This window comes from Balaenoptera musculus, chromosome 8 (assembly GCF_009873245.2).
Source record: "Balaenoptera musculus isolate JJ_BM4_2016_0621 chromosome 8, mBalMus1.pri.v3, whole genome shotgun sequence".
Classification (NCBI taxonomy): Eukaryota; Metazoa; Chordata; class Mammalia; order Artiodactyla; family Balaenopteridae; genus Balaenoptera; species Balaenoptera musculus.
The window spans coordinates 55,493,073-55,517,694 of NC_045792.1; the positions used below are offsets into that span (position 1 = coordinate 55,493,073).

Consider the following 24,622-nt stretch of genomic DNA (forward strand, 5'->3'; position numbering starts at 1 on the left):
ACCCACGAGATGGTGGGAGAACAGGGAGCACTTCAAACCTAAGAATGGACCTCAGAACTGAAAGGGGGCTCAAATCTTAGCAGTGCTTCTGGACTACAGCAAATCCTCAGCACTCATCTACCTTTAACTGCTCCGGGGTATACAATCTAGCAGTAGTTTGTGGCCTGGTGGCACCATCTAGCATAAATACACTGCTTTAGACCTTGTCTAAACAGAAATTAAATATCAGATTATCTCTTCAATGGCCCATCTAAAGATAGTTAAATTCAAATCTGTCTTATGATCTAAACTGGCTCAATTATCTTAGAAAAGTAAAAATACTGAGTAATTAAAATTTACACAGACTTTGGAATTACTCTTTAAGATAACATTCCATGCAGCTTCTTTACCAGCCAATCTCCTTATACTTTCTCAAAGCTCTAAGCTTTCACAGTTATAAAAAGCTCTTTGCGTATATTTCTACAGCAGTAGCTTTAGGCATCCAAGTTGTGCTCTAAAAACACCTATCCCTAAAACTAAAGCTGAACAGATTTTAATTTTTAAGTTGGAATTAACATGGCTTTAATGTCTTTGAAACACTGACTATAAAACATTCTATATAAAGGTTAAAAACGTTCACTAACAAATAAAATTAAATCTTCTTACTCAGCTTTGATTTGGAGGATTGATAGATGTAGCTAGAGCACAACTCTGCTACCTGCAATGTTGGCAGTGGGTAAAAGACCAGTATGATCCTAAATTCCTTAACTTTTTTCTTTTACAAATCTCTCAAGTATAAATTCTAAAACAAGACTTAACTGCCATATGTTGTAGATCTGAAACATTTGCTTAAGTAAAAAAGTAAGCGTTACTCATTAGTATGATTGTAAACTGGTGCCTCTAAAGAATCTAAAATGGTTGATTCTTCTTGTTAACAGTACTAATGCTCTTAGAAAACTGCTTTAAAACATAACAGTAGATTAAATAATTTTTTTGCTTTGTTTTTATTTATTTTGTTCTGTTTTGTCCTGCCCAGCACCTATGTGGTTTAAGAAACAAAAAACAAAACAAAAACAAAGCAAACAAACAAAAAAACACTCAGATATTCCTTTGTAGAACCACTCTCCTCTGCTATCAATCTATGTAATACTTCCTGTAGAATTAACTCCACCTCCAACTCCAAGGAGGCTCACGTGACTCAGATCAGGCCGATCAGCACATTCCATCCCCCTGACCATAACACATGATTAGGAGCCTAGAAAACCCAGAAATTAAATTGTTGAGAGGTTCTTTTTCCCCCTACTGGCCCAGAACCTGGAAAGGGCATGGGACTAGAGATGCTGGCAGTCATCTTTCCACCACAGTGAAATGAAAACAGCAAGTTAGACAGCAGAGTCCAGAGATGTGGAGCAAGACAGAGGTAAGGAATTAAGAGATACAAACTACCATGCATAAAATAGATAAGCAACAAGGATATAGTGTAGAGCACAGGGAATTATAGCCATTATAGCTATTAATGCAGTGTAATCTGTAAAAATACTGAATCACTATGCTGTACACCTGAAATTAATATTGTAAATCAACTATACTTCAATTAAAAAAATAAAAGTAAAAAAGTTCTGGCAACAGAAGTTGTCTCTGGATCAAACCATACCTAAAATGAGAACTACTGTATATTGACATATCCAGTCCCTATAAAACTATCAAAGATTACAACTGGAGAGAAGACTTACATTGTAACTGTTTATCAATAATTTATCCCGAGGCTTCCCTGGTGGCGCAGTGGTTAAGAATCCGCCTGCCAATGCAGGGGACACGGGCTCGATCCCTGATCTGGGAAGATCCCACATGCTGCAGAGCAACTAAGCCCATGCGCCACAACTACTGAGCCTGCGCTCTAGAGTCCGCAAACCACAACTATTGAGCCCAAGCTCTGCAACTACTGAAGCCCGAGTGCCTAGAGACCATGCTCCACAACAAGAGAAGCCACCTCAATAAGAAGCCCACACACCACAACAAAGAGTAGCCCCCGCTCGCCGCAACTAGAGAAAGCCCACGTGCAGCAAGGAAGACCCAACGCAGTCAAAAATAAAATAAATTTTTAAAATTAATTAATTAATTTTAAAACAAAGAATTTATCCCATTAACAGGTTAGTAGATGAAGAGAACATTCTAATTTAGAGGCAAGGTACAAAGATGTTTTGTTAAACATCTCCATATTTGATGTTTTGTTAAACATCTCCATATTTTAGAAAATGGTAATTTCTGGTGGGTCAATCCATTTTTGTTGATATAATTTTTAACCTTAACCTTGGTGACAGCAAGTCAAAACGCACCCCAGAACTAAAAGAAAACCAAAGCAATTTTCAGTAGTAAGGTGCACCATCGGTGTTCTATGTTCCTCCCAAATATTACCTTTCCCTGGCTGGTATCTAAAACTTTCTGGTTTCTGAGGTATAATAATGACCAAAGAGAAATGTGGTGTCCTTGATCTTGTTCCTCGTCACTGCTGGAGAGTGACTCAGGAAGGCTGATGGCCAACAGGAGGAAGAAATGGCTATTGTGCACCCTCCTTCCCTGTACCCCTTGCTTAAAAAACAAGAGTAACTGTTTTTCTTAAATATAATGACTCCACAAATCCCCAGCGTCACCAAACTAAGCTATCATCCCACACACTTTTTATGACTCCCAAGACCACGGTGACGTATCTTCTAAACAAATTTTGAGTCTAATTTGCTTAGTCTACAAGAGCTATTACAAATCAATAATATAATCAATAATCTATAGTCCAACAGAAAAGGGGGCAAAGGATACAAAAAGGCAGCCACCGAAAAAGAAATGGAAATGGTCGATAACCGTAGGAAAAGACGTATAATCCCACTCATGAAGATATGCACACCAAAGCAAATACTCCAGCTTGTGGAGACTGCGGTTTCCGAAGAATGGCCGCACCAATACATCGCATCCCACGTGCTCTCTTACAACGTGATGCTGCCACTCCTCCTTGACGAAGTGGCGTCTATGCTCCCTCTCCCTTAAATGAGGGCAGGCCTGTGACTATGGCAGAAATAATGCCATGTGACTTCTGAAGCTAAGTCGTAAAATTACCTGGTCCTCTTTACAGGATGCTCTTCCTCAGAATCCAGTCACCCCACTGTGAGGATGCCAAGCAGCCAAGTGGAAAAGACTTTGCAGGTGTTCTCAGCCCCAGCTGAGAGATCCCAGCTATAACCAGACACGCAAGTGACCATTTCAGTATCCAGCCTTTGAGACGCCAGAAATGACATCAAGTAAAGCACAGACAAGTTGTTCCCACCAAGCCCGAACCAAACTGCATATTCATGAGCAAAATAAATGATGATGTTTTAAGCCACTAAATTTTTTGTTTGTTACTCAGCAATAGAAAACAAAGAGCTCTAAATGATTAACCAAACCATTTTAGTCTCTGTCAGGGTTAATGTTAGTAAGAAAAACAATGTTGGGGAAAATACAGAATGGTCCATTTTGGAAGGACAGTGATTTAGCAACAATTACCAAATTTTAAACTGCACATAATATTTGACCAAGAAATTCCACAAATCACAAAAATGTGATTTATAGCCCAAATGCAAATATGAGCTATAAAAGCAAAAACTGAATAACCACTCAAACTGGTATATTCACACAATGGAAAATTGCATAACCCTTACAAAAACAAAGTGCTAATATGAAACACAAACAAAAGAACAAGAAATTTTAAATGTCCACATAAATAAATACTACTATATACCCTGAATGATGTAGATCGTGGGTTGGTCAACTTGTTCTAAAAGGAACAGAAAGTAAATATTTCAAGATTTTCAGGGTGCATCCTGTCTCCGCAAATTCTTTGGGTTTTTGTTTGTCTGTAATCCTTTAACGATGTCAAAACCTTTCTTATTTCATTAGTTGTTATAAAAAACCAGTGACCGGTGGCCACAGTTTGCTGACCCCTAAGGTAGATAATCACTGAGTTATGAGAAGTTTTAAAGTAGCATTTGATTTGGAAATGTAGTCAAACTTGTTCTGAATACCGTTCCCCTTTCCTATTCCCAGTTCATTTATTTTTCAGGTCAGGCATGTATTCTCAGCCTGGGGCCAGGCTAACTGGCATGGAAGAATCAAGGCCCAGGTTAAGTCAGATTACTGCTACTTTGGTACACTTTTTTGAGGGACAACAAAAGCAAACCTGGGAGAAAATTAGTTTTCCACATTTCCACGGAAGGTAAAAATGTTGAATTACCAAATCAAGAATTTAAGCTTGATAAATTAGGTCAGTCTTTTTAAAAAATACAAAAGCCCCTTCTATATTATAGCAGTCTCAATCACCTATTTTTTCTAATCTCTTGATCCCAGCTGAAAGACTCACTGTGAAAACTTTTGAAGAACACAGAAATGCTTTAAAACTAGCGCTCGATGCTGCTGGATAGAAAGCAGATGGTGCTAACACCCAATGTTACAGATTTAAACAAACAAACCACCAACTCTGATCTCTCATAAAAACTTTATAGCTCCTGTTCCTAACTGAGAACTTTCTCTGACACAAATTACACAACCTTGGAACCAAAGCGCTTATTTTGACATTAACTCTCCTCTCACTCAAGTTCACATAAGTCCTAGAATTTAATTCAGTCATTTACTATGCACTAACAGGCTTCTCCACAAGAAAAGACAAAATTATCTATGTCTCTGAACTTCCTACATTTCTTATACATTTTGGCTCTGGGTTTTTTTGTTTTTTTTAATCTCTACCCTATTCACCCCTATCTTGGTGGGAAGTCCAAACTTGCCCTTTTTCTCCCATGTTTCCTCTGGGTAGTGTTGCTCTAAGAAATAGGCCTTTGTAGTGACAGATCCAGTATTGTTCTCCATGTATGTCTCTCTCATCCTCCCTCTCTCATTCCCCTTTCTTCTATTTTACTTGCTGTTATTTCCTTTACAGACTATGCTAGGAACTGTGGGGATACAAACATGGCATTCCCTAGTTTCAGAGTATGTAATCTTTCTAAAGAACCGGAGTTTGGGCACATGAAAAAGCCAGTTTGAGGTAAAAGTATCCAACATATACTTTCAAAGACCATTTAATTAAAAAACTGTTATTTTAGAAATGTAAGACAGAAGAAAGACACAGAATTACACAGGATGACCTGGAGGATAAAAACCGGAAGACAGAAGACAGCTTCAATGGTCCAAGTGTTTAGAGTAGTATCATGCCTGTAATTTGCTTCAAAATAATTGGGGTGAGGGAGGGGGGACAAGTATTGTTAGTTAGGTATATAGATAAAACAAGATCTACCATGAGGTGATAATTATTGATAGTTATTACCAATAACTGGTAATAGGTACCTGGGAGTTTATTACATCCCACCCTGTATGTATGCATTTCAATACACATTTATATATAAAATATACATTATATTTCTTCATTCATTGAAATTTCCATAATAAAAAGTTTTAAAGTATTATCAGTAAGACCAGAAAGAAAGGATAAGACTCTATAGGAGCACAAAGACAAAAATGGGCTTAATGGGGAGACTAACCAGATAACGGATATGGTTGAGGACAAAGAGAAGATGGATAAAAGAAATAAAGGAGTTAAAGGACCTCTAGAGATATAAGAACTAATCAATAAAGGTGTTAGGGCAATAGAGTAGCCATCAGGAAAGGGAAAGGGAAGGAAAGAAAAGAAATATGTATATATACAAGAAACATACCCTATACCTTACATCAAATCCCAGATGGTTTAAAAATATTCAAATGCAAACAATTAAAGCATAAAAGTATCAAAAGAAACCATGAAGAATTATTTTATAACCTCAAAGGTCTAAGAACGACATAAAACTCCGAAGCTATAAAAAGAAAGATAAAAATAATCAATAAAATTTACTACATAAAATGTTTTTAAATTATGCATGACAAAAACTAGCATATGCAAAATCAAAGGAAAAAAACCAAACAAAAAGATTTTAATTCATATAACAAAGACAATTTCACTAAAACATAAAGAGTTCATATCGGAATTCCCTGGTGGTCTGTGGTTAGGACTCGGCGCTTTCACTGCCAGGAGCCCGGGTTCAATCCCTGGTCAGGGAACTAAGATCCCGCAAGCCGTGAGGCACAGCCAAAAATAAAATAAAGAGTTCATAGAACAAAAAGTCCAACAACCCAACAGAAAAACCGACAAAGAATATTAACAGATTAATTCACAGAAAATACAAATAGCACTTAAACAAAAAAAGATTCTCAACCTCACTCATAAGAGAAATGCAACTTAAAACTACACTAAAATTGGCACAGATCACAAAGTCTGATAACATATTCAGAGGCAGGCAGTGGCAAAACAGACACGTCCCTGAAAAAAGTATAATTGGTAAAACCTCTAAGATGGCAATCTGGCAATACCTACCACAATTACAAATGCATAGGTTCTTTGACCCAGAAATTCCACTTCTGCATTTGTGTTAAAAATACACTTGCAGATATACAATATGATGTATGGAATACAACAGTAGCAAAAACTGGAAATAAGTTAAATGTTCATCAACAGGGGATTGCTAAATTACAGAATGTATATCCTACAGTGGAATAGTATGGGGCTATAAAGAATAAATCATGTGGCAGCTTTTTGAGCACTGATATGGAACAATCTATAAGATATACTATTAGTTTTTTAAAAACAGTACAAAACAGTGTATACACTGTGCTTAACAAATTATCATTTATGTTTCACAGGGAAAAAGAATATAATTATGTAATGATGGGAGATGCATAAAATATAATTGATAACACTGGTTGGCCAGGGGAAGGGAAAATGGGTATTTGGGGCACAGAGTGTTATGGAGACTCTTCACTGTATCCTCTTATATACCTTTGAATTGCAATCCATATGAATATATTACCTATCTTTTAAAATAAAACTAAATTTACATCTTTAAAAAAAGAGATGGCAACCAACCCTTAAGCCCAGGTATCTGTGATAGTCATTACCAGAAGCAGTGTGACATAGTGGTAAGAGAGTCAATAATCCTGAACTCACAGGTGGTTCTAACCACTCACTAGTGAGCAAACCACTTAGTCTCTCTGAGACTGTTTTCCTTTCCATAAAACAGAGATATTTCCTGCATGCTTACCTCTGTGGGTTATTTTAAGAATCAAATGAAATAATGGATATAAAAGCTCTCTGAAAAACTGTAAAGCATTTTACAAATATAAAGTAATAACAGAAATAGAGATGTCAAGAAAGGGATGTGGTTAGTATAAAATGACGAATTGGTTTAGGCATTTCTAATCTGAAGTAAAGAGACAGATTTAGAATTCATCTATCTAAATAGAGGTAATAGTCACAAGAGTATAACAGATCTCCAAAGGACAAACATTCAATAAATAGAATTATAGAATTACAGAACTGAAAGGTATCTTGAAAGTCATCTAAGCCTTTGCTACTCAGTATCACCTGGGAACCTGTTGGAAATGCAGATTCTCAGGTCCCACTACAGACCTTACTCAATCAGAATCTACATTTTAACAAGATCCCCAGGTAATCTGTATTTACATTTTGAGTTTAATAAGCACTAGCCTAAGCCATTTTACTCATTTTTTAGATAATAAAATTGAGGTCCTAAGTAAATGGACCTACCCATGTTTACACTGTTAGTAAGTAGCAAAATCAAGGTTTGCACCCAGGCCTGATCTCCTAGGCTATGTGTACATGTGTGCATGTGCACCATGTATTTGCTTCCCAGATACCCTGTTTCAAAACCTTTGAGACATCTTTGCCTGGCAGATGTCCCATGCCCCTACTCCCATTTCTAATCAGCCACCCAGCCCATCAATTCTTTCTTCACAGTTATTTCTGGCATGTGTTTCTTCTTTTCCACACTCTTCATTCATTTCCCTAAAGCTATTGTTGTTTATACTGTAAAAACCAGCTTTCTTCTCTTATACACATATCAACTTCCTCTTCTGCAAACAAGAGCTCACAAATAGTAATCTCTATACAATTCCTTAAACAAGTACAAGCCATTATGCATTTGGTGGCGCGCGGGGGTAGGGATGGGGGGGCCCCTAAGCCGCATGGCATTGCTGGATCTCAATTCCCCAACCAAGGACTGAATCCATGCCCCCTGCAGTGGAAGCGCAGAGTCCTAACCACTGGACCGCCAGGATATTCCCCATTATGCATTAAATGTTAACATACTGATTTCAGGGAGACTCTATTTTTAAAACCTACCAAGATTAGCAAAATTAGAATCTTCGTGTCTTCATTTCCATTATTTCTTTCCCATTACCCCCTTCTCTTTGCCCCAGAACTAACCCAGGTTGCTTTTATCTAATAAGGTCTTCCCACTATAATCAAGCTTTACTAAATAAATCCAAAGGCCCTAAATCTACTTTCCAGTACCATCTTCAATCCCAATCTGTCTCAATAAGCTCGCAACATTCACAAACATCCTCATGTCTTCATAATTCTCTCCTATACGTTGTACCCTAACAAACCAAAGTATTTCAACATTTCTGGAGTACCCATGATGTGCCAGGAACTACACAACGAAACGGAAGACTAAATACCTCTGACTACCTCTCCTACATAAATTCAATAAAGTTAAGAGCCCTGGTCTCTGCCGCATTTCCACATCTGCACCAAGAAGTTTTGACTTTTTTAAGAGCCAATAATATGGGACTTTTATAGATGCTCAGCCAACAAAGAAATAGATAAAGAGGCAGATTAAGCCACTCGTGACATGAGGACTAACTCCTGTGCAACAGCCAGTACACTGCAGCACTAGGGTAAACAGTTCCAGAGACTCCCAGATACAAACTGAGTTCAATTAAATCAACCTGAGAAAAAACAAAGGGCATGTACTTCAGATCAAAATCAGACTGTGAGCTATTTATTCCAATTATACCAAACACTGGTTTTGTGTTGTGGATAAACTTAGCCAACTTAGGTTTGAGTCCCAGCTCTGCTATTTCCCTTGGGTATGTAACTAATCTCTCTAACCTTCAGACACCTCATCTGTAAAATGGAGCTATAACAGCTTCTACCTCATAGAGTTGCAATGAATGAAGAGTAAAGGGAAGAACTGCAAAGCACTTAGACACAGTGCTAGTGCATAAGGTAGTTCAATAATGTAACAATTATTACCCTACAGGTTGCCTCAGCTTTTAGTGGTCAGTTTACCTGTAGGTTCAAAATCTATCCACCTAACCCGAGCTATACAGGTTTGTGAAGGTAGAGACAAAGGTGAAGCTGGAAAACTGTGCTTTAAATCCAAGAAGCAAACACACTAAGATAGTGGGAAAAGCTCCAAATTTAGAACCAAAATAGCTGCGTATAAACTCTAGCTCTTCACTGTTCTTTTCTGGGCCTTGATTCTCTCACCTGTAAAGTGGGGGAGATGGTTCTAACTACTGTAGCTAAAAATACTACGAGAATGGTTTTAAAGACATTAGCTACTAAAAACACAAGGCAGCATGACAAAAGATAAAAGGGTAAGAGTGGCAAGTTCATTCACAAATAATTTTTAAAGGATATTTCTAGTAGTGTGTGAAAACGAGCCATGAATCTTGACTGGAGGAAAATATGACAGCAAATGGTAATCACAGAGTTGGACTAAAATGAGTATCTACAATTAAGCAGACAAATGTCAAATCATTCCTCATGACCCAACTCAGAATCTCCACTTTTGAGACACCCTTCCTGACCACACTGCCCCATCCACTACCCTAAACCAAGATGATAATTTCTCCCCTCTGTGCCATGACTATGCTATATACATGCCACCATCACAGCACTTACCACAATCATGCTCACAATCATGCTTTATCAACTATGTTTATATGGCTGTGTACCCCCAAAAGAGGGGTGAGCCTTAAATAAAGAAACCAAGTTTCATTCCTCTTTTTACCCATAGCACTTAGCACCTGACACAAAGTAGATACTCAGTAAGTGTTTGATGGATGAACCAATGAGTAAACCACGGACAAGATTAGATATTTCACAGTGCCATAAGACAGTAGCCTTATGTGTATGTTATATTTAACATACACATTAAAGTTATATTTTATATATACCTCTTAATAGCACTTCTATTTTGTCACAACTCTTGGCCTTTCTGTAGCCCCCTGTGCCTATAAACTCCTTAAGAACCAAAACCATCTATTTATCCCAAGCGCAGCCACACGGATATTCAATAAATGCTTGCTGAAGGAATAAAGGAATGATGAATGAATGAATGTCTCACGCTGCCTCACAGCTTAGGCCTCAGCCTCCCCTTATTTAGAAACTTCATCAGCAGCCTTCTCCCTACCGCCTTCTCAACGACTCTTCTCACTGCCAGTCTCTCCTCAAAACTGTCCTATTCTCACAATACAATGCCAAGGGCAGACTGGTAAATGTGGAGGGAGTGTTAAGAGCTCGAAAATCATAATTTTACCACAATGATAGCCAAGATTACCTCAGACAAAAATCATCACTGGGGACTTCCCTCGTGGTCCAGTGGCTCAGACTCCACACTCCCAATGCAGGGGCCCAGGTTCATCCCTGGCTGGGGAACTAGATCCCACACGCCGCAACTAAGTGCTCGTATGCCGCAACTAAAGATCCTGTGTGCCGCAACTAAGATCCGGCGCAGCCAAATAAATTAATTTTTTTAAAAAATGATCAATGGATGATAAATCTGGGGCAGGGAGGGTGGGGGGGGAAGCAGGATATATGCATGATCTCAAAGTGTCTCCCTACAGACTGTTTATTAGTTAGTTTCAGGGGCAGACACACACATACAGAATTATATAGTTGAGAAATCAGATAATATATTGACCGAGTGACCAAAATAAACATCGCCAGTAAGGGACAAATGGACATCATTTGTCTCCAGAAGTGATACCCTATGAAGGACGCATCACCACACATGAAATTCCAATTGAAGGGACTTCCCTGGTGGTCCGGTGGTTAAGACTCCAAGCTTCCAATGCAGGTGGTGCGCGTTCAACCCCTGGTTGGGGAACTAAGATCCCACGTGCCATGCGGCATGGCCATAAAAAAGAAAAAAAAGAAAAAGAAATTCCAATTGAGAGAATGCATAATCTGAATCTAATCATGAGGAAACATCAGGTAAACAGAAAATGAAGAATAGTCTATTTTAAAAAGGGAGGAAGGGGTCTATCTGTATAATGACACTGACCTTAAAAAAAGAGACAAAGAAAAGCTGCAGAAATGTTCTACCTTAAAGAAGAGATAAAACCACTAAATGCAATACCTGACTCTAGAATGGATCATGAACTGGAGAAAGAAATGTTCTATAAAGGACATTATGGGATCAACTGACAGATTATGAACCATAGATTAGATAAAAGCATTATATCAATGTTAATTTACTGAAACTGATAACTATACTGCAGATATAAAAGAGAACATACCTCTTCTAGGAAATACATACTCAAGTATTTAAGGATAAAAGGTCAGGATGTATGTAACTTAACTTCAAATGATTCACACACACACAAAAACTTATCTATATCTGTATAGACCTAGGAAGAGATAGCTTGCAAATGACAAGGCAAATGGAATGTTAACAATAGATGACTCTGGGTGAAGGGTATAAAGGTATTCTTGTACAAGTTTTATTTTTGCAATTTTTCAATAAGCTTGTAATTCTTTCTAAACAAAAAGTTTAAAAAAGAAAAGAAAAACAAGTACTAGCTTGTACTAGCAATAAGACAAGAAAAGGTACAAAAGGTATAGAGATTGAGAAGGAAGAAATAAAACTGTCTTTGTTCAACAGATGACATGATCATCTATGTAGAAAATCTGAGAAAATCAACCACAAACTCCTGGAACTAAGCAATTATCGCAAGGTTGCAGGGTACAAGGTAAATTTACAAAAGCCAATTGCTTTCCTATATACCAGCAATGAACAAAGGGAATTTGCATTTAAAAACACAATATCGTTTACATTATACTCCTCCAAAATGAAATACTTAGGTATAAATATGAACAAGATCTACATGAGGAAAACTATACAACTCTAATGAAAGATATCAAAGAAGAACTAAATAAATGGAGAAAATCCATACTCATGGATAGGAAAACGCAATATTGTTAAGATGTCAATTCTTTCCAACTTGATCTATAGATTCAGTGCAATCCCTATCAAAATTCCAGCAAGCTATTTTGTGGATATTGACAAACTGAATAAACAAGTAAATCAAAGGAACAGAATAGAGAGCTCAGAAACTTACACCACATAAGTATAGTCAACTGATCTTTGACAAAGGAGCAAAGGCAATACTACACACCTATTAAAATATCCAAAGTCCAGAATACTGACAACACCAAATGCTAACAAGGATGTGGAGCAATTTTCATTCATGCCTGGTGGGGAGGAAGTTGTAGATGTAGCGCAAGGTGTAGGTGTAGAGTAAAGATAGTCTTTCAACAGATGGTGCTGGAACAACTGGACCTCCACACACAAAAAAAGAATCTAGACACAAACCTTACCCCTTTCACAAAAACCAACTCAAAATGGACCACAGACCTAAATGTAAAAATGCGAAACTATAAAATTCATAGAAGAAATCTAGGTGACCTTGGGAACGGCAACTACCTTTTAGATACGACAGCAAACACACTCTCCATGAAAGAAATAACTGATAAACTAGACTTCATTAAAATCTAAAACTTCTGCTCTCTGAAAGACAATGTCAAGAGAATGAGAAAACAAGCCATGGGGGAAAATATATGCAAAAAACACATCTGACAAAGGACTGTTACCCAAAATATACAAAGAACTCTTAACTCAACAATAAAAAAACAAAACCACCTGATTGAAAAATGGGTCAAAGACCTTAACAGACACCTCACCAAGTAAGATATACGGACAGCGAATAAGCATATGAAAAGATGTTCCACATCATTTTTCATTAGGGAAATGCAAACTAAAACAACAAGATACCACTACATACCTATTAAAATAGCCAAAATCCAGAATACTGACCACACCAAATGCTAACAAGGATGTGGAACAATTTTCATTCATGGCTAGTGGGGAGGGAGTTGTAGATGTAGCACAGGGTGTAGGTGTAGCACAAGGGATTTTTAGGGCAGTGACACTACTCTGCGTGATACTATATTGGTGAACACATGTCATTATACATATGTTCAAAACCACAGAATGTATAACACCAAGAGTAAACCCTAATGTAAACTATGAACTTTGGCTGATGATGATGTGTCAATGTAGTTCATCAACTGTAACAAACATGTGACTGTGGTGTGGGATGCTGCTAATGGGGGAAGCTATGTACGTACAGGGGCAGAAAGTACTTGGAAAATCTCTGTACCTTCTGCTCAATTTCGCTATGAACTTAAAATTGCTCTAAAAAATAAAGTCTACTAAAAAAAAAAAGACAGTCCTCCCCTCTACCTCCAGGATTATGTCCAAATTCCAAAGCATGGCACACATGGCCCTCCATAATCTAATCCCAAACTATACCTCTCCAGCTCGTTTGTTTCCACCATCCTCCTCCAAGATCCTTAAACTCCAGCCTCACATAATTATCTGCCATTCGCTTTTACACCTACTTACCTTTTTGCTCAAGCTGGTCCCTCTGCTAGAATGCTTTTCCTTCTCTTTCCCACTTCAGCATTTAGTTCAAACCATCTCTTATATTACACTAAAATGGTCTGTTGACGTAGTTGCCTTAACCATTAGATTATAAGTCCCTCCAGGGCAAGGACAGTGCCTTATTTATCCTGTATCCTCGGAGCCTGACAAACTGCAGCAGTAGTAGTAGTAATGATAGTAGCAAGAGCTAATATTTCGTGAGCATTGAGCAGTTACTACGCACCAAGCACCTTTTTAGGCAAATTTATGACCCACATAATTCTTTCAACAACCCTACAGGGTAGGTGCTATTATGTCCATTTGATCTGAGCCTCCCTGAGACATAGGGAGATTAAGTAGCTTCCAGACTGCCAACCAGGAAATTGTGGAACCAGGATTTGAACCCAAGCATCAGGTTCTAGAAAACATATTTTTCACCACTGTGGTATACATGGTAGGAACGCAAAAAAAAAAAAAAAAAAAAAACTGTTATACAAATGATAGTGTAGAACAGAGTTGAGCACAATATTTGAGGAATGAAAATGTTAGGGACAGGGACTTCCCTAGTGGTGCAGCGGTTAAGACTCCGCGCTCCCAATGCAGGAGGCCCGGGTTTGATCCCTGGTCAGGGAACTAGATCCCACATGCATGCCTCAACTAAGAGTTCGCATGCCACAACTAAGGAGCCCACCACGTGCCGCAGCTTAGACCTGGCGCAACCAAATAAATAAATCAATATTAAAGGGAAAAAAAGAAAAGAAATAATTATTTGCTTTTAAGAAATTGTAAAACCGTATTCAAAGATATTCTGGTACTCCAACAATAAGAGAAGTTAGAGAAAGAAGTACACCAGAGTCTAACACAGTATTTGGTACACATCAGAAATTTAATACCAATTAATTACATTTTTCCATTTTTTAACAGATTTTATGTTTACTTCTAAGTACCAACTTACTTTGTTTTTATTTTTGATAAAATATCTAAAATGCACTGCATATTTTGCTACCTCATTGAAGAGGGCATTGATAAGGTAACCTATTCTTGAAAATACAAGGTAGTAATAGTGAGCAACGATTTTTAGTAATTTGCAGGTAGTTTTAAAACATCCAAGTTTATAAAATATCAAAAATGCAGCTCATGTACAATTAAGAAATTCTGCAATTCTAGTGCCCCCATCTAATAATCAGACTGATTTCTTTTGGTAGAAATAAAGGAATATCAAATGTAAACCAGTCACTCAAGAGCACTGGGACAACTGTTCTTTATTTTTATACTTATATTAAATACCTTGCATGTAGGAAAAACTCCATTTAGTCAATTCATTAAAACAAGCTTGAAATACCTACTATATGTACAGTTCTATGATGGGACCAACTCTATCCTGTAATGAGTACAGTCCTGTAAAATATCCTATACCTGAAATGAGCACCCTGCAGCCTACCTGCCTATCTTGCTTTCTGATCTATTTTCAGAATGAAAAATTATAAAGTCTTTCCCATGTTGCTGCTTTTCAAATATACCCTTATATTAACATTTTAGGGACTTCCCTGGTGGTCCAGTGGTTAAGACTCCACACTTCCATTGCAGGGGGCACGGGTTCAATCCCTGGTCGGGGAACTAAGATCCGACATGCCGCGAGACTTAAAACACAGCTTTTTCATACTCCTAAATTAGTTTCATGTTGTGTTAAAAAAAAAAGTGTAGTTTTCCTGTATTAGTTCTTTTTTTTTTTTTTAATAAACTTATTTATTTATTTTTGACTGTGTTGGGTCTTCGTTTCGGTGCGAGGGCTTTCTCTAGTTGCGGCGAGTGGGGTCCACTCTTCATCGCAGTGCGCGGGCCTCTCACTATCGCGGCCTCTGTTGTTGCGGAGCACAGGCTCCAGCCGCACAGGCTCAGTAGTTGTGGCTCACGGGCCCAGCTGCTCCGCGGCATGTGGGATCTTCCCAGACCAGAGCTCGAACCGGTGTCCCCTGCATTGGCAGGCAGATTCTCAACCACTGCGCCACCAGGGAAGCCCCTGTATTAGCTCTTATACAAAAAAAAAAGACTGGAATTGTAACAGGAAATAATTCATATCCTCTGAAAGACTTAAGTAGGTTGGAGGAAACAAGACATATAGTTGCTAATCCCGTGCTTAACATAAATCAAAGGAGGTACTTTATAAATATCTGTTGAATAGACGGATTACTCGGTCAGTTTCTTCCACTTCTGCACTTAGAACTAGTTTTGACATAGGTTAACATGAACACATGTAGCTCACAGTTAAGCCCTTAGTCAAAAAAATATAGTTATGTTAAAAGAGGTCCAAGTTTTTCCCAGAAAAAAATAGACCATAAAAGTCTGATTTCCACTTTCACTCATTTGTATCTTCTCTTTTTTTCTTACCCAGGAATCTACTGACAAAAGCCAAAGGCAGCTGTCAGTTTCAGCTTCCTTGTTTTCCTCATTATTTTCAAAAAAGCCTGACTGCATCTTGTAGGACATTCTAAAAACCATGGTGGGAAAAAGTACCAGATATTTCAATGGACCAGCAAACAGAGATTCCTAAGTGCTGGGTTCTAATACTCAGCTTTCTCAGCTTCTCAACCAATAAATGCACTTGACTCCAGTTTTTCAATGACTGATAACATTACTAGTAAATGACGTCTATGGCAATCAGCATCAAACATTACACAAATAAAATTCCTCACATCAAAAACCCCACAATCACCAGATGGCTGCTGTTTCAGAAATGCGAAGCAGTAAAGAATCAGGACTTCTTAAGTGGGATATTCAAAAAAGGATAGACAGGAACAAAACAGGAAGACTGATCACTCAAATTACACAGGGACATTCCAAAGTTTCACTAATACATACCATAACAGGGGGAAAGGGGATGGAGTCTGACAGCTCAGCCTGAAAAGAGAAGTTTAAAATACAGTCTCTCCTACATTTTAATTCTAGCCTAAAATCCCCAAAGTTGTAGGGATAATGTGTCAAAGCCCAGAGATAAGTCTAAGAAACAAATTCTCAAAACTCCAAGCCAAGCACAGTGAAATGCTCATGAGAGACCCAGGATCTGGTCAGGTCTTTGCCACCAGCAGGAAGAGCAGGGCACTCAATTCAGATTTGTTAAATTAATACTCTTTACTGACTCCCTGAGGGTGGAAATAAACAGAGGGACCAAGTCTCTGGCCAGGAGAATAGTTTCACCTCTGAGGGCTTCAGAATTTGCATCTATAAAATTCTATGATTCAAAATTCATGCTTCCATCTTAAAATAAGATGGAAAACAAGGGTATATAATATTAAACCAAAAAAGTATACTATGAAATATGTTTTTGAAAAAATTCCAATGTCAAGTTTCCATTCTCCATGTGCTCCTCTACATGTATAAGCTAAGAACACAACTCCTAAGATACAAGACATTAAAAAAATTTAACTGAGAAGTTACTGATGCCATTAAACCTAAAACAAAGTATAAAACCTAGAATGTTTCAACCCCTCTCTTAATATAGACCTGTCTAATTTTTCTAAAACATCCCTAGTTTGTATCTGCACTCATTCAAGCACATCAAAAATGACAAATATTTTTCCCCCAGTAGTAATATGTCTACTGATGAAAATACACAGATTATCAAAAATATACATTTGGAAAATATGAAAACCTAATTTTTTTTTTTTTCATTTCACTACTCACTCAGGCCTAACTTACTAGTTTCAATTCTGCTCCGGCTCTATTTCCAGTCAGTTTCACTTCTGAATTTTCTGCCGCAAAGTTAAGAACTGTGACCCAGTAGAGAAATTTTAAAGTTAACACTGAATAAGAACATAGCTTTTCCTTTCAAAGGAAAACTAAACATTTTCACACACACACAAAAAAATTTTAAAACCTTAAATTCCTAATGGCATTTTATCACATAAAAATAATGATTTTAGGATGCTGATATTTTCTTTGTTTCTGAAGCTTCCTCACACCGATTTGTTTACAAGAACCAAAACAGCTCAAAAATTGCCATCATTTTATTGTATAGCTATACAACACAACTATACACTATTTTTTTATTTGAGTCACAAGGAAGGGGCTCAACAAATATTTGTGGAAGGAATAAATATACATAACATTGCACAGGGCATATGTTTCCAATAAGATACGGCCTTCTCTCTGCCTTCAGTGGCCTTGCCGATGAAACAGATCTTTCAAACACATAATAAAAAGATGATTAAATCAGACTGACAAAAGTAAGACATCTAATAAACAGAAACATGTAAGGGAAAAATATATATCACATACAGCTAAATTAAGTTTTAGAAAGCTTTTGTGCTTCTATCATTTTTTTCTTATATGTGTTTCAATCCCATTTCCTTCCTCTCTTTAGGCTGTTAAGTTCTTCAAAGGAATAATCCGTATACAAATAAAATTTTAAAATAAAAAATGTACCGAGCTCCTACTATGTAATCAGCACAGTGCTATGTAAAGGTGCTGTGGGAAATAAAATAAAAAGCATGATGGTCTCGAACCTTGAGATAACTTAAAGCTTTTGTTTTTCACCAGACCCTGAAAAGAATAGGTATCTATGGAAAGTGGGAATCAAAGACCTAAACTGCAGTCCCTGTGATGACACCCTTTGTTACTTTGAGAAGGTTACCCAGACCTTAGATTCCTCATCTGTAAAAGGAAGTGGTTACTGATAGAACTCTCCCATGCAGAAGAATTCCAAGTAATTTATGTAGATACTCTGCCCTCAAGGAGGGGGAGTATCAATCCCCACTCCTTCAGTGTGGACTGTACATAGCGACTTCCTCCCAAAGAGGCCAGTATGGAGGGGTGAGTGGGAGAAAGTAACCTTACAGCAGAGAAACCTGACAAACACAACTTCACTGGTGATGATGAAGGTTAACATCAATAGTGATAAGTCATGTTAATAGTATGCACTCTTGAAATGATAGAATGAAAATGGCACTTTACTTCTCCAGCCTTTCTCCCAAAAACACATAACCCCAATCTAATCATCAGAAAAAAAAAAAAAAAAAAAAAAAAAAAACACCAGACAAATTCCAATAGAGGGACATCCTACAAAATACCTGAGAAGTACTCAAAACGATAAAGGTCATCAAAAAGAAGGAAAGTCTGAGGAACTGTTACGACCAAGAGGAGGTTAAGGAGACAGGTGAACTAAATATAATGTGGTGTGCACGATGGGATCCTGAAAAAGTATATTAGGTAAACACTAAGGATCCATCAACAGATGAATGAACAAACAAAATGTAGTATATAAATATTATTGAGCCTTAAAAAGAAATGAAAGTCTGATACATGCTACAACATGGATGAATGTTGAAAACATTATGTTGAATGAAATAAGCCAGACACAAAAGGGCAAATATTGTATGATTCCCTTATAAGAAGAAGGTAGAATAAGCAAAGTCATAGAGACAGAAGGTAGAACAGAGTTTACCAGGAGCTGGGGGAAGGAAGAATGGGGAGTTGTTTAATGAGTACGGTTTCTGTTTGAGATGATGAAAAATTCCAGAAATGGATAGTAGTGATGGTTGCACAACATTGAGGATGTACCTAATGCCACTGAATTATACTTAAAAATGATTTAAATGGCAAATTTTATATTATGTATATCTTACCACAATTTTTTTAAATGAAGGAAATCTGAATAAAATATGGACTTTAGTTAATAATAACGTATCAGTACTGATTCATCAATTGTAACAAATGTACCATATTAACGAAAGATGTTAAAAATAGGGGAAAATGGGTATACAGTATATGGGAACTTTCTGTACTATCCTCTCAATTTGTCTGTAAATCTAAAATTGTTCTAAAAAATAAAGTCTAGGGAATTCCCTGGCGGTCCAGCGGTTAGGACTCTGCGCTTTCGCTGCTGGGGGCCCGGGTTCAATCCCTGGTCGGGGAATTTAGATCCCACAAGCTGCGCGCACAGCCAAAAGGAAAAATAAAATAAAATAAAAAATAAAGTCTATTTTTAAAAATTCAAGGGAAATAAAGGTTAACAGCACTAATATTCCCTACCTCCTCCCATAAAAAGACAAGAAAAATACTCTTTAAATGAATAAAAAACATGAGCAAGTAATCAGAAAAATTAATGCTAGGGACATGAACAAGCAAGTCACAAAAGAAATGAAAATGCTACACAAATCTATGCAAAAATATTGAAACTCGTAGGGTTGTGTAAGGATAAATGAGTTCATATACTTAGCACAGTGTTTGGCATATAATAAATGAAGCTACTAAAACATAACTGATAACTAAGAAATACAAATTTAAATAACAAAAAAAATGTATATGTGTATATATGTATACATGTGTATGTGTATATATCCTTTGAGTGAATGATTTCAAAGATACCTATATATGGATATTCATTGCAACAAAATAACACAGAAAAGCTGGAAACAATCCAAAAGTCTACCAATGGGGGTTAAACAAACATAACTAAACATTATTATACAAAAATGTGGCAGACGTATGTATACTGATGACAACTGTCTAAGAAAAATAATAATGAGTTGTAAAATTTTTTAAATGGAAGGGATTAAACTAGGTTAGGACTATAACTGCATGCAAAACTATGTGTTTATGTATGGAGTGACCCAAAAAGGGTCACTAAACAATCACTAAAAAGCCTCCCCAGCTCCGAGTATCTGAGAAATGTAGTTAGGTTATACTCAAAGGAGGAAGCCTTTGGGAAGGAAAGAAATGCTCTCAAACTTTTAAGGACATAATAAATACCTCTACAACAAAACACAAATTTTTATTTCAAAATGCCTAATGTGAAGGAAGTTATTCTTCAGATGAGCTTATATTCACTAGTTAATTACAAACCTCAACCAAAAATTAAAGAGTAAAAACAATCTTCAAAATGTGTGACCAGTTCAGGCTTAAATTACAGGTAAAGCAAAATCCTACAGAAGCAAAAGGAGGCAAAAATTAAGTAGTAGATCCATTTGACACAACCAAGTAGCTATAATATTATGGACTGTAGTTAGTACTCATAAATGTAAAGGTTCAGGAGTTATGCAGTGTTAACTATATTTTTTCTTTAAGAAAAGTGGATTAAAATAAGAAAAATAAGTTAGGTCTTACAGTTTTGTGGGCTTTCTTTGAGCCAAAACAAAATAAATCTTCTTCTGGAGGCAGATTGGGGGTAGGGGGGAGTCCAATACTTTTGGAACTAATATACAGTAAATTAATATTTTAAACAATACAGCCACTAGAATCAATGGGACTTAATGAAGACTGGAATAAACGACTAAATAATAGCAGGGGTACTCTCTGTCCTAAAACAAAAATATACCTTAGAACTGTGGTTCTCAACCAGAAGTAATTTTGCCCTCTAAGAGACATTTGGCAACATCTAAAGACATTTTTGACTGTCAGGCCTGAGATGGTGTTGCTGGTATACTGTGGGTAGAGGCCACGGAGGTGACAAAACATCTTACAGACCCACCTACCCACCCAAAATGTCAACAGTGCTGAAGTTGAAAAACCCTACCTTAGAAACAGGCTGGGGGTGGCTGGGAGAAACCATTGAATCTATGCTTTGAAATAATCAACTTTATCGTAGAAATCCTAAATCAACAAGGTTTGTTTACCTGTTTAGAAATATTGACATCTTATCAAATAGCATGGCATCTATTAAAATGACACAATTTTCAAAGTGTTACTCAAAAGAAAGTTAATTGAATTTGCAATTTATCTAAACCCTTGAAATTCTGCAAAAGCCACAGGCAAAAAAAGACAACAAATTAATGCTAAAAGAAAAAAGTTTTTATACACACACACACACATTCTCTGATTCTCATAACCAATATTGAGCAAAGAATACATTTTGTGTGGTTCCATTTATATACAGTTCAAGAACAGGCAAAAACTTTTCTCTTATGTTAGAAATCAGAATAGTGGTTCCTCTGGAGACAAAGAAAAAGTAGAGATGGGAGAGAACATGAGGGGGACTTCCGGGATGGTAATAATTTTGTACTTCTTAATCTGGGTAGTACTTCCATAACTTTCTTTGCTTTGTGACAATTCATCAAGCTGTGTACTAATAATTGGTACCCTTTATACAGATAACCCTTTAATAAAAATGTTTACTTTTTTAATATCCTAAAAACTTGAGCATTTTGACCCAGAAAGCGAAATTAATGTCAAGAGCAAAAGTAAAGTGCTTTTGTTATATAGGCTGCCTTCCAAGAATTCAAGGATGACACCCCCAGAAAGCTGTAAATACCATACTCAGCGATCACAGAGCATTCAGCCGTACGCTTAAGCCACTACATATCCCTTGGCACAAATCCAAAAATTGGACAAACGCTTACAAATGCAGTTGGATTTATTCCACGGACAGTTTGTTTGGATTATTTCCCCCAATGTTAAACTGGGAACTGTTATCAGAGAACAGGCTCTATGAAACAAATGATGCTTTCTCTTTCCTAATCCCACACTTTCCCAAAGCTCTCCCAAACTAAACCCCTCTTGGCTCTTGACTCCTTTAGGATTTCTCCAGGATGCCTGTAACAGTGTCCATCATTGCCTCTCCCAGTATCCACTCTCACAATCCACCTCCCGCCCCACACATGAAAATTCACATTAATGCTCATTCCAGAGGCTAGTCTCCCCCACCAGACTTTCACTCTCCCCCAGCACCTTGCAAATACAATCCAAACTTCAGTACCGTCAAACTCATACCCTCCACAAACTCCCTTCCCAACAGCGCCCCAAAACCAGGGCCCATGCTATCCCAGTCTTTTAGATCCTCTTCTACCGCACAGAAAGCCCTTGCTTCTGCAAACAACTCAGCTCCATGGCCACCACTGTAGCTCTGATCTCCAGCTCTCCTTCCCTTTAGCGGTCCCCACATCCCCACACTTTCCTGTATTCAAATCCATCCCATTGCCCATCCCCCCTCTGCCCCCAGCCTCTGCTTTCTTCCATCTGACTCTTTCCTAAGTACTAAGACAGGGATGGGAAGTTGGAGGAAGGGTAGGAAAGAACTCTGTCCTGTGTGGAGATGGTGGAGAAAAGACTGCTCAAGTCTGCAGCACAACAACCACGTGCTGGGGCTACAGTCAGAGGCTGGATTCTGAAAGCCCGCCCCACCACTCACTAACGGCAAGGCTTTGGCCAAGCGATTTTACAAACTTAAGCCTCAGTCTCCTGAACTACAAAATGGAGCTAATAAAAATAGCTACCTCCCAGAGTTGTGAGGTTAAATCAACTACCAGCCAGCTGAGCACTTGGCACAAACCCAACATGGTAAATTCTCAACGACTGACCGTTTCTCTTAGGTCCTCTTCGTGGATGCGGGAAGATGAAAGGTACTTTCTTTCTGTCTCTTTAATGCTAAAGTTCCTGCAAAGTCTCCTCTTGGGGGAGAGCAAGAAGGCAAGGGAGAGAAGGAAAGAAGAAGTACTCTACAGATAGGTGGGTGATACAAAGAATTTTGTCAGGTCCCCAAACTCGGTGTTCTCTCTTTATTATCCGCTTACAATGTGGATCCAAGTTGGATCCAAGAAGCCCTTTACGCCTTGCTAAAGGATGGGGGAAGACATGAATATATACAGCAAATGTGCTTCCACGGATACTCATCTGACGGAATGCAGTAGAACCCCCCCCTCTAAATTGCTAAAATGCGTTCCTTGGGGGTCGGAGAATTAGGAAGGAAACCCAAAGTCCCAAAGGATTTTTCTTGAAAGTTTAAGGGAGTACTTCATAATAAGGAGAGATTAAAAGTAAATGCTGGAAACTCTAAAGACTCCTCACTTGGCCCGCAGCACAGAGTACCAATTGGTTTGTCAGCAAGTGAGTGAGTTGAGAAAGGAAAAGCGCTTTCCCCCGTCTCTCCTGGGACACCGGGGCTTCCCCGGGTCCCTTCCCAAGAGGGATAAAGGGGAGGGTCTGCGCCAGGGAATCCCCACCTCCCTATGGAGTGGGACAGGCGGGCCCCAAGGGAGTTTCACTGGGTCCCTTCCCGCCTCTTCCCAGCCCATCTCCTGTAACGGGATGTCTCCCGGGACTCGAGGATCCCCCAGAGGTTCGGCCATCCCTGGATTCCTCCCCTCCCAAGACCTCTGGACAGCCCTCCTCGGTCCTCAGAGTTCTTCCCGGTCACTTCTCAGGGTCTCCCGGCCAGTACAGGGTCAACTCGCCGCCCACGGGGTCCCATCATCGGCCTCCTCCCGGCCCCTCCCGAGCGCCGCGAGCCCGCGGGGTTACCTGCTGAGACGGCAGCTCCACATGCAGGGCCCGCGCGGCAGAACCGGGAGGCAGCGCGGCGGCCGGGCCCGGGGGCGGCGGGGGGACCGGGCCCCCGACCGACGCTGAAGCGCTCATCTTGACCCGGGAGCCGCCAAGCGGCGGGGCCGGCGCTCCTCCGGCATCCGCCACCACCGCCTAGTCACGACCCGCTGAGCCCCTGCAGCCCAGAAACCAGTCACCCGAGAGGCAGAACCGCTCTACCCCACCGCCGGCCGCCGCCGCCGCTGGCTAAGGAAGAGCCATATTACCGCAGTGCAACCCCCACCACCCGCTGAGACCTGGCTTGCCCATTGGTTCAGCTCCCACGGGGGCGGGACCCAACGACAGAAAAAGGACGCGCTATTGGGCAGAAGGTCTGTCTATCGCTGGCAGGAACAGGCTGGGGGCGGAGGAACCCAGGGATGGCCTAAATTGCGTCTGTCAAGGGGAGGTAAAACCTGGGGCGTTGCTTCATTTTTTTCCCAGTCTAATTGGTTCTTCCACTACCACGGGGCGGGGTCTCCTGGGGGAGTCGCAAGGACCATTGCTCGAGGTCGCTGTCAGTTGTCAGTAAAGGAAAAGAGAGGCGGAGTCTGACTAGGTAGACCTTGCGCCTGGGCTCTGGTGTCACGTGCAGAAGGCAGCAGAGTCACCTGATTAGTGAGAGTCAGTTTGGGGAGCCACTTCCGCCCTGACCTAGTTGCCATGGTAACCGGCCTCCCTTGGAGGGCGGGGACGCATTTGGCGCCAGCTGGGTGGCGGTGGCCGGT

The 24,622-nt window shown here is 39.0% G+C and overlaps 1 protein-coding gene across 3 annotated transcripts in view; it reads right to left on the minus strand.

Annotated features, from left to right (window-relative positions):
* UVRAG (UV radiation resistance associated) overlaps positions 1 to 24,158 on the minus strand; it is a 318,745-nt gene extending 294,587 nt beyond the window's left edge. For 2 of the 3 annotated variants that reach the window (XM_036860728.1, XM_036860730.1), the window contains exon 1: positions 23,832 to 24,158. In XM_036860728.1, coding sequence (XP_036716623.1) covers positions 23,832 to 23,948 — 117 coding nt within the window. In that variant the 5' untranslated portion in view covers positions 23,949 to 24,158. The remainder of the gene's footprint in view (positions 1 to 23,831) is intronic. The other variant, XM_036860729.1, reaches the window with a different exon arrangement.
* Between the last annotated feature and the right edge of the window lie 464 nt (positions 24,159 to 24,622).